The 13,410-nt window shown below is 44.4% G+C and overlaps 1 protein-coding gene across 5 annotated transcripts in view; it reads left to right on the top strand.

Annotated features, from left to right (window-relative positions):
- LOC114250199 (oxysterol-binding protein-related protein 3) overlaps positions 1-12,793 on the top strand; it is a 47,138-nt gene extending 34,345 nt beyond the window's left edge. For 3 of the 5 annotated variants that reach the window (XM_089735657.1, XM_089735655.1, XM_089735653.1), the window contains 14 exons: positions 359-525; positions 1,186-1,306; positions 2,256-2,344; positions 3,121-3,246; positions 3,586-3,682; positions 4,419-4,597; positions 5,963-6,175; positions 7,437-7,607; positions 8,029-8,142; positions 8,521-8,656; positions 11,273-11,387; positions 11,821-11,943; positions 12,186-12,306; positions 12,657-12,793. In XM_089735657.1, coding sequence (XP_089591783.1) covers positions 359-525; positions 1,186-1,306; positions 2,256-2,344; positions 3,121-3,246; positions 3,586-3,682; positions 4,419-4,597; positions 5,963-6,175; positions 7,437-7,607; positions 8,029-8,142; positions 8,521-8,656; positions 11,273-11,387; positions 11,821-11,943; positions 12,186-12,288 — 1,754 coding nt within the window. In that variant the 3' untranslated portion in view covers positions 12,289-12,306; positions 12,657-12,793. The remainder of the gene's footprint in view (positions 1-358; positions 526-1,185; positions 1,307-2,255; positions 2,345-3,120; positions 3,247-3,585; positions 3,683-4,418; positions 4,598-5,962; positions 6,176-7,436; positions 7,608-8,028; positions 8,143-8,520; positions 8,657-11,272; positions 11,388-11,820; positions 11,944-12,185; positions 12,307-12,656) is intronic. The other 2 variants (XM_089735656.1, XM_089735654.1) reach the window with 1 other exon arrangement.
- The last annotated feature ends 617 nt before the right edge of the window (positions 12,794-13,410 follow it).

Below are 13,410 nucleotides of genomic sequence, written 5' to 3'. Positions count from 1 at the left end.
GTAATAGGTTTGAAATTCAAACAGCGCGTGAAGTTCATTAATCAAATAATGCAGGGACACAGTTTAGTAGCGTATGCGGTTATATACATCGCTTGCATTAGTCAGTCGTACATAGCCCACCCGCACGTCAGGCAATAGTGAGAACATACGGAGTAAAATTGGAACTAACTTGTTTTATTAATAAAGGGCAGCTTACACCCTTTACATTGCATCAGCAACCGTACAAATAACATCACCATAACGCTTATAATTTGATTAATTTAAGTCTCAGGACATTGAAAATTAAAGAAAACATTTCGATCGTTATTTTAAAAACCTTCAACTAGAGGATATAATTGCAATAAGAACGGCTTTCCAGCATGTGCCGCGGCAAGACCACAGTCGCTTCCCGGGGCCGAGGCCTTCGGGCCAACCGCAGGACCGGCCTCCATCTCCAGTCTGACTCCTGACCACCAGCTGAGGGAAGACTTCACGGTTCTGGCCAAAGATTTGGTCGCCAGCTTGAAGACCATCGTCGCCACAATGGTGAGTGCGACTTCTTTTCTCCGCTTGAGTGAAGATGATAAGACAATCTCTCTTGTTTATTCCCTCACTGCTGAGGATCGCGCCCACATGTGGCTTTCCGCCATAGAGTTCGGTAATGGGTGGCATGGACCTCATGGTATAGACTAGCACCGCTTTCTTAACCAGATCTGACCGTCTGACTGGTGTTCTGCCCACGGCGTGCTAGAAAAGACAATACTATAAACATTGGGCACAGGTGACAAAAACTATTCGAAGAGTTTCAAAGAGTTGGACGTTCTCACATGCAGAGGAGTGACTGATTATAAATTTCTGATGCCAATGTTAGTATACGTTAAACGATCCGTCACTTTTCCGGCAGTCTGCAGAATCTCTTACACAATAGTTCTAACATGAATTTCCAGCGCGCGCCAGACACTATGACGACAGAAACTTCGTGCAGTATTTTTTTTTTGCTTTGATGGTTGGACGAGCTCACAACCCACCTTGAGATATAAGTTCTAAGGTCTCAAGTATAGTTACGGCGGCTGCCTCACCCTTCAAACTGAAACGCGTTACTGCTTCACGGCAGAAATAGGCAGGGTGGTGGTACCTACTCGCGCGGACTCGCAAGAGGCCCTAACAAACAACAAAACCGTTCAAGTTACGCCGTTTTTTATTTAGGTTTGTGAACGCAGTCGCCTTAGGGCCGCCATGGAGGCCGCAGACTCGAACGGCTCGGCGGGAGGATCCGTCGTGTCTGCGCTCCGAACCAACCTGACGTCGGCTCTGCAACAGAATTCTGGTGAGACCTGCTAGGTTCCACCCTCATCGCTAAGTCAATGTACTTTGAACTCTATCGCAGCGTCACAGGGCTCCTTATAGTATTGTCTCCAGTCTTAACAAGGCGTGAAGTCAATTACAATTCCTTAATCTCGCTTTTATAACTGTCATGAAATTATTCCCGACGCTCCGAATACTTCACAGCTACCCCGATAACCGTACTTGTCGAACTCGACAAAGAGGTCGACGTGCAACCTAACCCATGCATCAGCCCGCAGAGTTTCTATCCGGGGGGTGCCATTCCGGTCCGGTAGTAGATTCATTCACGAAGCAATTGCTCTTGAGTTTTTGGTCTCATTTGGAGGCGCTCGAGCAGCTGTTAGCAATTCCTACCCCCTGGCTGAGCCTTTGCTCGCCCACCTGTCCTGGTGAAACTGGAAAGGCCGGGCCACCAGTAATCTACCAACCATAAAATAAAATAAAAACTTCACAGTTTAGGGCTTCACGAAAAATGAAAGGTCTTTAACGAACCGAATGAAGTTGCTCGGTGGACCGACCTGGTGGAAATTGTCGTTAGCGAAATTCAGGCGTCGGTCAATGATCTTGTGTTCGATTATGGCTAATCGTTTTCGGATCACGAAAAGTAAAAATAAAACCATAAACGTAATTTTGATTATAGGGTTCTTTGTTGGTCTCTGGGGCAAGTTCTGAAGATACAATGCTGCGACTTTATCTCTAAACGTATTGTCCTTCGCAACTTTGGTAACAAAACGAAAAGAACTGGAATATACAATTATTTGCTGAGTATATCTGACCTCATCTCGATCGACTCCCATTTTGCCCATTACTTCAAATCAATTCAACCACAAAACTGCGCAGTTTTCGAAAGGTCTAAAACAATCGGAATCTTAAGCCTTTGTTTTGTTTTAAAAAAAAAGAACTATTCTGTACGTAAATAATGAGTAGTGAAGGTGCGGTTGCAGAGTTGAGGTCCCGCCTGTCCAGGATCCACCTGGCGTCCGACATCGCAGAGATCGGCTCCGTGGGACCTGCTGATGCGGTACGTGTTACTATTTATCTGTGTCCTATGACACTTAATTCTGATTAAAAAATCTATTTTATTCATTTATAGCTTAAATGGGGTGTGGACGAACTCACAGTCCATCTGGTGTTAAGTGGTTACTGGAGCCCATAGACATCTACGACGTAAATGCTCCACCCACCTTGACTTATAAGTTCTCAGGTCTCAAGTATAGTTACAACAGCTGCCCCCACCCTTCAAACCGAAACGCATTACTGCTTCACGGCAAAAATAGGCAGGGCGGTGGTACTTACCCGTGTGGATTCACAAGAGGTCCTACCACCTACTGGTGAAAAAATAAATCTATCAATACCGTGGAATTGCTTGTTGCGGAATATTGAGTCAAGTGACGGTCCATTTGGGCTGGAGTGGTTACTCAATCACAGAGGCATCACAACATGGATGTCACCACCTGGCCTAAGCCTCCGTACTACAGTAAAACGGCAGCCCCACCTTTCAAACCAGAAAGTATGTCCAATTCGCGGCAGAAATAGCGAGAGAATACTATAGAATATTTTTAAAGATTCCACTTCTACCATGTTTATCTTCAAACGAGGCTTGTGGAGAGTATTTAACGGTAGACTGTGGCTTGGCTCTGCCCTTGGCATTGCTGAAGTCCATGGGCGACGGTAACTACTCATCATCAGGTGGGCCGTATGCTCGTCTGCCTATAATGGCAATAACAAAAAACATGCCAAATGCGGTCATACCGGAATCAATAGCTGTATCTAGGTTCACTGATTCTCCGTCCCCAGGTGAACCGTCCATTCCAGCAGTCTCTCAGCTACAGCTCGTCCTGCGTGTCCGCTTCCGAGTTCTTCGATGCGGAGGAGCATGAAGATGACGATCTTAAACATGAAGAAATCATTGCGGCTGATGAGGTAACGACATCCATAGTTTTTATGGTAGGTGGGTGATTGAATAAACTCATGGTGGAGGTTGCATACATCATGACGTTGAAATCGCCATCCACCTTAAGAGAGGTGGTAGAAGCCATAGACAAGAAGGATTGGAAACCAAGAGTTATATTGCTATCAATTTGTAATCAGAACTCCAATGTCGCCATCCATGTTAAGACATGTGGTAGAAGCCATAGATAAGAAGGATTTGAAACCCAGAGTTTTGTTGCTATCAATTTCTAATCCGACAATATAGGGTGCGGGCTTTGGTAACCAGTCTACCTTCGAAGGTGAGATCCTTAAAACGATCCTCGTTTTCAGAGCGGCGTCATAGAGCTGGACGGTGACTCCTCGTCAGAAGCCGGATCCTTAAGCAGCGAGGAGGGCTCGGCCAGCTCGGACAATTCTGAGGGCGCCGGTGAGTCTCCACACCCCTCACCCTGACCTCAGCCGTGACCAGTCCTTTGTCCTCGCTGTCAGTAGCCCGCGAAACAGAGCATGCCACATCCAAGTTTTCATTCATTTATGTCGTCATGTTTTTTAGGGCTGTTGATGGTCAGATAAGGACGTCGCCCTCAGATAAACGGATACCGAAGCCACTAAACATTAGATTGAGGTCTCAGTTTGTACTTTAATTGTGTAGCCGTTCCATTTGATTTTCCAACTTTCATAGCATAGCGTATGTTTAGTATAAACATCGTAGGCTCGCGTCTGTGAGGTCCCTACCCGTCCCGTGGTGAGGCAGCCAGTTCAGTGTTGCCATCTCTTAATATTAATCCTTACTGGTCTCGGTCATTCGAAAAACTCACACCCTGTATGTAGCGTAATTATTATTGTTACTAGTTTTTTTTATTTTATTTTACTTCTTAGAGGGTTAGACGTGCTCATAGCCCACCTGGTGTTAAGTGGTTACTGGAGTCGATAGACATCTACAACGTAAATGCGCCACCCACCATGAGATATAAGTTCTAAGGTCTCAGTATAGTTACAACGGCTGCCCCACCCTTCAAACCGAAACGCATTACTGCTTCACGCAGAAATAGGCGGGGTGGTGGTGATACCTACCCGCGCGGACTAACAAGAGGTCCAGTGGCTCCAGAGTGGTTCTGGCTCCTCTGGTCGGTGGTGTAGTGGTAACGTGAGTGTCCCGTCAGCGGGTGCGGGGGAGGTGCGGGCGCGCGCGGGGGGCTGGTCGCGCCGCACGCGGCTGCCCGCCCCGCGCCCCGCCGCCGCGGCGCCCACCGTGTGGAACCTGCTCTACAAGAACATCGGGAAGGACCTGAGCCAGATATCCATGCCGGTCACCATCAACGAGCCCCTCAACATGCTGCAGGTAGACCCTCATTCCGACACAATACATTTCTTTTTATCACAATTAATTGCTTGTCCTAGAAATCCTGGTCTAAGGATATTAGGTCGTAATAATAAAATTATCGTATCGTCCGAAATTCTTGATACTATAAGCAAATTTTCAAGTTGATGACACGTCTTGGAGTCACTGAAATTTTCACTAAATTCATACAACAGAGTACCGTGGGCCGTTCATTCATTCATTCATTCATTCATTAAACGTCAGAACGAGATAGACTATGAAAAATTCGTTTAACTTATTTCAAACGATGATTACGACAAAAAAATTGCAATGCCATAACAAGCTTTATAAAGCTTAAAAACTTCTGCATATTTCAACAATATTACGCTAAATGTTACTATCTGTCACTTTTATTGCAAAGACAAAAGAAGCTGTTTGATATCCAGATCATATGATATGTTACCCATTACGGTACCGTCCGTGAACACAATTCAAGGGTTGGCACAACAATAGTTTGTTCGTTGCGTTCCAGTGCTGTTTATTCCTAAACTATTTATTTGTGAACATTATGGTTTTCCTCAAGTAGATTATTCTAATAGAACACTCAATACCGTCTTTACTATAAGGGCACACGGGGCCCGTGGCCAGGGCCCCCATTTTCAGGGGGCCCCGAAGGACCGACAATTTGGTTACCAATTGTGGTCGAGAGCGGTCATTTTCGCAGCTTAAGAGAATAAAAAATGAATTGCGAACAACATTGTTACAAGAACGGCTGAGTAATTTGTCAATTATGGGCATAGAAAGTGATATCCTTTAAAAAATTGACTTTAAAGATATAATGGAATATTTTGCTCAACAGAAATCCCGAAAGAAACTATTATAGTAATCGTAACCAAAAAACCAGCAGCATTCTAATATCATTATTATTATTATATCATACTGTATTTGATTGATTACCTATAATAAATGGTCATACTTAGTAAAAAAATGTTATTATATTCGCTTTTTTTACTTTCCAAAAGGGCCTCAAATTCTTGTGTGCCCAAGGGCCCTAGCCTAGTTTAAGACGTCCCTGAGAACACTATACAGTTTTTCGCTTAATTTTCCCCTCGGGACACCCTGTATAGCTACACAACGAGCTGATAAAAGCTTGTTAATATTGTGTAATAACAAAGAAAGGAACAACATTCTCACTCAATTGTTGAGTTAAGCTCGCCATTTTATAACTTTTCGCAATGATTGTATTGTATTAAGTGTGTACAAGAAAGAATAAAGACATGAAATGGAAACTGTTTACTCTAACATACAGCAGCGAATGTCTGTCCGTCCGTGTACTTAGAGAAGTACTTAAAAGCTAATCATTTTCTATTTGCAATTACATTCTAGCGTCTGTGCGAGGAGCTGGAGTACTCGGAGCTGCTGGACGCGGCGGCGGAGTGCGGCAGCCCGGTGGAGCGCATGTCGCTGGTGGCCGCCTTCGCAGTCTCGGCCTACGCGGCCTCCGCCCACCGCGCCGCCTCCAAGCCCTTCAACCCGCTGCTGGCCGAGACCTACGAGTGCATCCGGGACGACCGCGGCTTCCGGTTCATTGCTGAACAGGTGCCGTGCTCCCTCTAGCTCAGGGTCTAATGCGTCCGGGTAGATGCGATTTTTGGGTGTCAGACATATAAATTAAACACTAACGTTATTCACACTCTGATTTAATCTACCAATTTTACATTGATGCGTCTCATTCAACTACTGTGCTCTGACCGTCTGCATTCTCTTTTAAATATGTCTCAGCCGGCTGTCCCCTCTTGACCGGTCACGTGGCTTAGTCACGTGACTTTAAAAGCAGCTAATTGAGCAACTAATAAACAATAATATTTAAATGTTTTGCAATACAAACCTCATATTTAATAATAATTCTTAATATCTATAGGACTTTATATAATCATATTAACATAAACAATCATAAACCTTACACGATGTAGGAGTCCCGCTTTCCAGGACGAATACAGCCATAGTTAAATTTAAAATTATATAGCACACACCAGAGACGGATTATCCGTAAGGCAAACTGGGCACGTGCCCAGGGGCGTGTAGTTACAAGGGGCGCGTGAGCTCAGAATTTTTAAATAAATAAAGAAAATAACATATCGACGATTAAGGACTAAATGCTGATCTATAATCTAAATCTTCTGTCGTCTCTCTTGATTTCTTTACAGTTATAACGTCATATTTCATTCGCGCATTAGCGTAAGTACAAGGGTCCTGGTCTACTAAAGTCCAGGGTTTGTAGATACAACGTCATCGTAATTGCAAAAACGACTAGTTAAAATTTATAGTATTATGATGGCCATTTATGGCCGGTACAGGGGCGCCGATAAAGTGATTGCCTATGGCGCTCTGGACCTTTAATCCGCCACTGGTATACACCCCTATTAGTTACTCCTCGTGGGTCGTTAAGGGGGATGCGTGTGGGGGAAGCGACAAAGAAGCGCCGTCGGCCGGTCCCCAAGCTTCCAGTAAAAGTTTCTTCAGGTGATACAAACAAGAAAATAATTATGTTCACCTCATATACCTATCTTTCAAATTCATTGTTGATTGTTCACCCATCATTGAACTGTAATGGTTTTAATTGTGATGGTAAAATTTATTAACTGACTTAAAATACATCAGCTAGGACGCCTCCCTGCCATATTATGTAAAATGACAATCAGACGAACAGTTAGAGAGTAAGACTCCCCCGCCCCCCGCCGTCCACCGCGCCCCCCGCATTAACACGAGCCCGAACGATCCCTTCTCAGTTTTGTTTTAAAAAAACCTATGTGTGAATCTTGAACTCCACAGTACGTAATTATCCCAATGTTACTGGTAGGTCTCACACCACCCCCCCATATCGGCGTGCCACGCGGAGTCCAGCCGCTGGTGCTTCTGGCAGGAGGCTCGCATCAAAACCAAGTTCTGGGGGAAATCGATGGAGTTCCAGCCGACGGGGCGGGTGCACGTCAGGCTGAAGACCACCGGCGATCATTACACTTGGAACAAGGTCAGTCCAGCCCGGAGCGGTCCGGGGGCCGCAGCGCCCGCTGGTGGATGACGTCACGTCACTACTTTTCAATATCAACATCGAGCTGACAATATATACATGAATAGACAAAGACCAAACCGTTAAATCATACATATTACCTCGTCTGTATGTCAACAAAATTTCTTTTATTATATATTTAGTAATCCAACCACTGTTATAAATATTTTATTTCTAATAATAAAAAATATAACATATAAAACAAATATAACATAAAATATTATAATTAAAAACCAAAAATTGAATATAAAATTTAGAAGTATCACCCCTATTGTGTATACTTATGATATAATTTTTTATTGCTTTGGATGGGTGAACGAACTTACCGACCACCTGATAAAAAATATTAATTATCCTACAACACTAACGTGTCCGTGTGCAGGTGACGACGTGCGTGCACAACCTGTTCGGCGGCCAGCGCTGGGTGGACCAGTACGGCGACATGCACATCGCCTGCGTCGGCGCCGACATCACCTGCAAACTCAACTTCGTCAAGGTAACGGCCGCCACGTGCCCACTGTACACTGCACCTCCACACCGTACACTACACTTCCACACTGTACACTGTACCTCCACACTGTACACTATACCTCTACACTGTACACTGCACCCCATACTAAACATTGCACTTCCACACTATACACTACAACCCCGTAGTACACTGTACACAACACCTCCACTCTGTACACTGTACCACCACGCTATACACTGCATCATCACACTGATAAAGTATTAATTGTAAATAGAAGACGAGCGACACAATGTGGTTTATCTTAGACTTACGAATCGAATATTCCATTACAAGTTTTAATAGTAATTAGTCATGGTCGTCCATAATGAAAGGCCCGTATATGTAAACGCGTGTTGTCTGCAGGCCAGCTCGTGGTCCAGCAGCCGGCACGAGGTGCGCGGCAGCGTGTCCGGCGCGCACAACGTGCGGCTCGGCGGGCGCTGGTCCGAGGGTCTGCACGCCGGGGACCCGCCCGCCGCCCGGCCGCTGTGGAGACCCGGTACTGTTCTACCACCTGATGTCTTCAATTAAACTTTATTCTTTGTTTGTTGTTAATAATTATTGCCATCGCCTCACTCGCTTTTTGGTAGAATGGTAAACGTGATTATTATTTTCTTAAAGTATGTAATAATAATGCATAGGGTTATCGCGTTTTCGTTATTCGTGGGGACCGACTTTGAAGATTATTTTGTTGTCTGATCTGATGTATAGTAACCGGCAAACATCGTGAGCAAATGACCTTGACTGCGCAGAACCGAATTTTAGATCACTTTGGTGGTGAGGGTGAGGCGCGACGGCAGGTGAAAACGTATCGAGCGCGTTATTGGTAGATCAGTCGAACCTTGCGTCCCGCACCGCATTCCGCATTCCGCTTGCTCCCAAAAGTACGCTTGCGTACAGTGAAAAGTCTATCGTTATTAATCGTTAAGTTATATTTTGTTATAATTGCTTGTTGACTTTGTTGCCATTGCTATTTGTTGAGTGTTTGTTGATTTTTTATAAAAAATACACTATGCCGCGACAAACTGGTGTAGGATTCAAAAGAAAGGGTAGAAAAATTGTGTACGACGTATATTGCTTCATTATAAAACAGGGGAAGAATGATATTATGGAAAAAGTAAAACAGACTTCGGAAGCAACAAAAACATCAGTGAGTACTGTTAGGTGCATTATTAACGAAGCTAAAGACTCTGGCTTGCTCATCGTGCTTGGGACTCCGGGTAAGAAAAGATCAGGGAAGAAGAAAGTTACCGGAATGGATAGTTTCGTTCAATCTGTTATAAAAAGATGTAATCATAATAACTACATAACAAGCAGCGAAACTTCGTACCGTAGAAAGGCTTCGAAAATTTTAAAGAAGATATATATTTTAATGGCTCGGAATGAAGTTTACGACGAATTATGAAAGAGCTAGGCTTCAGATGGAAAAAAAAAACAGAAAATAATCGGAAGCTGGTAATTGAAAAAAGTAACATTCGATTACTACGAATCGAATATCTTCAAAAAATAATTAATTATAGACAAAAAAGAAGATCGAACCGACCGAGTCGTAAACTACACCGATGAGCCCTATGTCGACTTATCACGATGATGGCGACTCGGGTGATGAAAACAGTGATGATGATAATGGTCAAGATTATGATAACGAAAAAAAATTACAAATACCAGCTTCGCTTCAACTGAACGAAGACCTGGCAACAGCTCTAGTTTTGACTTAATAGAAGGAATATCTATTTTACACCAAGATTAAATTATTATAATTATTAACCTATATTTTTTGTTGATGTTCTAATAAATATATAAATAAATACATATGTTGATTTTAATAATTTAATTGCATTATGACGCAGAGTAAATAATGTTTTTGCACGTGAGTGTACCATGCGCAAACTTACCCCCACTACGTCAACAAATGCTCAAGAAGTTTGCCGGCTATTATACCCTGTGAGACTAAATGGTCCAATTTTTGAGTCAAGTTTATGTATTAGACTTTTGAACAAAGCTATAATATTGTACTAGCTGTACCTGCCTGCTTCGCTGGGCATTTAAAATTAACATTATTATTTCTCACCCCCACAAAAATTCTCATCATTAATGCCCCCGAAACTGGTGTAGGGAGTCCAACACTTGTATAAATATTAGCCTATCCATTAAGTACATATATTTTCTATATGGATACCAAGTTTCAAGTCAATCGGATGCATGGTTCAGTAGTTATAACGGAACATCCGTAAAAAACCGCTGTAGTTTTATATATTAGTACTAGCTCACCCGGCAAACGTTGTTTTGCCATATATAAGATTTCTAGGGAATTTCTAGTGTAGAAAAAAAAAACTAACTTATTGTAAGTGTGTGAGGATTAACAACTAAAAAATAAGGGTTGATCGTAGAGGGTGATTTAGGGTTGTATGTATTTTTGTATGCTGTCTTGTGTGTATCTTAAAAAAAATAAAAACAAAAAAAATGTCTAAAAAGTTAAAAATAAAGTTTAGGGGTGGACCACCCTTAACATTTAGGGGGATGAAAAATAGATGTTATTCGAGTCTCCACCCTGGCCGATACGCTAAGATTCACGAAAATCGGTCGAGCCGTTTCGGAGGAGTTCAATCACGCACACCGTGACACGAGAATTTTATATATTAGTATAGACTAGTGGTTCCCGCAGTAGTCGAAATTCGACTATAACTAATTGAAATTATAAGTTTGAACAATATTATGGTTCTATTGTCAAAGAGACAAAGACTATTACATTTCTATAATCACAGATTTCGCCAAGACTACACAATACAAATAAAATTAAAGATAAACAATATTAAGAAACCTATTCGCAATTTGACCACAGACTAAGCAATAACAAAAGTTTGACAGTAAACAAATAGTATGTGTGTATGTAAGAGTATATGCGTGTCAAATACATGGTAGTGTGTGTGATGTTTTTTTAATTAATTTAATGTATTAAAAATGCATAATTTAAAAAAAATATTAACATTCTGCACTTCTTCCCTATATTCTCTATAAGTGTGGGAAATTTCATACTCTCCCGTCCGCGCAATTTTCGTAAAAAGGGATACAAAGTTTTTACTTCACGTATAGTATTGTGTGTTGTCGTCACCAGGCGCCATGCCCCCCGACCACGAGCTGTACTACGGGTTCACGCGCTTCGCCATGGAGCTCAACGAGCTGGAGCCCGGCATGCGCGAGCTGCTGCCCCACACCGACACCAGGCTCAGGTCAGCACCCCCCCTGCGATGATGACTGCACGTTATCAATAGATTTTTTTTTCTTGCTTAGTTGGGTGCTCCCCACCTAGTGTTAAGCGGTCACCGGAGCCCATGGACATTTACAACGTAAATGCGCCACCCACCTCGAGATATAAGTTCTCAGGTCTCAGTATAATTACAACGGCTGCCCCGCCCTTCAAACCGAAACGCATTACTGCTTCACGGCAGAAATACTGGTGGTAGAACGATGCGTTGCGGCTTGAAGACTAAGGCAACCGTTGTACTGTACAAACTGACGCATTTTTTTACAATAAAATCATTTTTTCTTACACTATTTTTAATTCAAATTTATTAAAATTTATTTTCTATTTTTTTATTGGGTTTTCTATAAAAGCGTATTTTGTTAGCTTTTTTTTAATTTATTTATTTGTAATTCTTTTAGGCCGGACCAGCGCGCCCTGGAGGAGGGCGACGTCGAGGCCGCCGAGCAACTGAAACACGAGCTGGAGCAGGCGCAGCGCGAGCGGCGCCGGGCGCGCCCCGACCACGCGCCCGCCTGGTTCCGGTGAGCACACCCCCCCCAACCCCCCGCGCGGCCCCATAGACATCTACGACGTAAATGCGCCACCCACCTTGAGATATAAGTTCTAAAGTCACGAGTATAGTTACAACGGCTGCCCCATCCTTCAAACCGAAACGCATTTCTGCTTCACGGCAGAAATAGGCAGAGCGGTGGTAGTACCTACCCGTGCGGTCTCACAAGAGGTCCTACCACCACCAGTAATTACGCAAATTATAATTTTGCAGCAAGGCGGCGAGCGGCGGCGAAGAGACGTGGCAGTTCGCGGGCGAGTACTGGGCGGCCAGGGACAGCGGCTTCCCGAACCTCAGCGCGCCCAGGATCTGGTGACGTGCGGCTCCGCACCACGTTAGTGTCCTCTACTCCTGCAGCTCTGCGGGCCGATGCGAACTTAGCGCGTGCTCAACAACGAGCCGGTTGACAACATTGAGACAACTGGTGTATCGTATTATAGAGATTTTAACCATATGTCTCAATATGGTTGACGATATTCACTTTGTGATATCTATGGATTTGGGTGACCAATTAACACCGGCTGAGCGGTAAATACGCCCACCCATCTAAACAAAAAAACAGCTGATCAAATACGAAAAACCTACTGAATAGCTCGCAGCCCAAGAACACATGAACAATGACCCCTACGGTCACGTAACGATATAATAAAAACATAAATAACTTTTTGTGTCTCACAACCGCAGTGCCTCCCGTCGCGCGAGGTGCTCTGCTAACGGCTCGGCCCCCCGTCGCGCGAGGTGCTCTGCTAACGGCTCGGCTCCCCGTCGCGCGAGGTGCTCTGCTAACGGCTCGGCTCCCCGTCACGCGAGGTGCTCTGCTAACGGCTCGGCTCCCCGTCGCGCGAGGTGCTCTGCTAACGGCTCGGCTCCCCGTCGCGCGAGGTGCTCTGCTAACGGCTCGGCTCCCCGTCGCGCGAGGTGCTCTGCTAACGGCTCGGCCCCCCGTCGCGCGAGGTGCTCTGCTAACGGCTCGGCCCCACGTCGCGCGAGGTGCTCTGCTAACGGCTCGGCCCCACGTCGCGTGAGGTGCTCTGCTAACGGCTCGGCCCCACGTCGCGTGAGGTGCTCTGCTAACGGCTCGGCCCCACGTCGCCCGAGGTGCTCTGCTAACGGCTCGGCCCCTGCCGCGCGAGGTGCTCTGCTAACGGCTCGGCACCCCGTCGCGCGACGTGCTCTGCTAACGGCTCGGCGCCCCTGCGCCACTCAGGCTTCGTTGGAACCGATATTTCGAATAATTATATTCAAGTCGATTCTTGTTTAATCTACTTTTTAAATCAATACATGAATTTAAAAAAAATTGCTAGCTTAGTAGGGATTGCGAGATATTTAAGGAATTTCTTAACGCGTTCACAATTTATTTAACGACGCTAAACTCTGTACAATGATTTCGAATCAACTATCTTATTGTCCTCGTCTAGTATACAATACTAATCATAAA

The sequence above is a fragment of the Bombyx mandarina genome, chromosome 20 (assembly GCF_030267445.1).
Source record: "Bombyx mandarina strain Sakado chromosome 20, ASM3026744v2".
In the NCBI taxonomy this organism is placed as follows: domain Eukaryota; kingdom Metazoa; phylum Arthropoda; class Insecta; order Lepidoptera; family Bombycidae; genus Bombyx; species Bombyx mandarina.
Note: the sequence above shows the minus strand (reverse complement) of the source record. Positions and strands in the feature narration are given on the sequence as shown.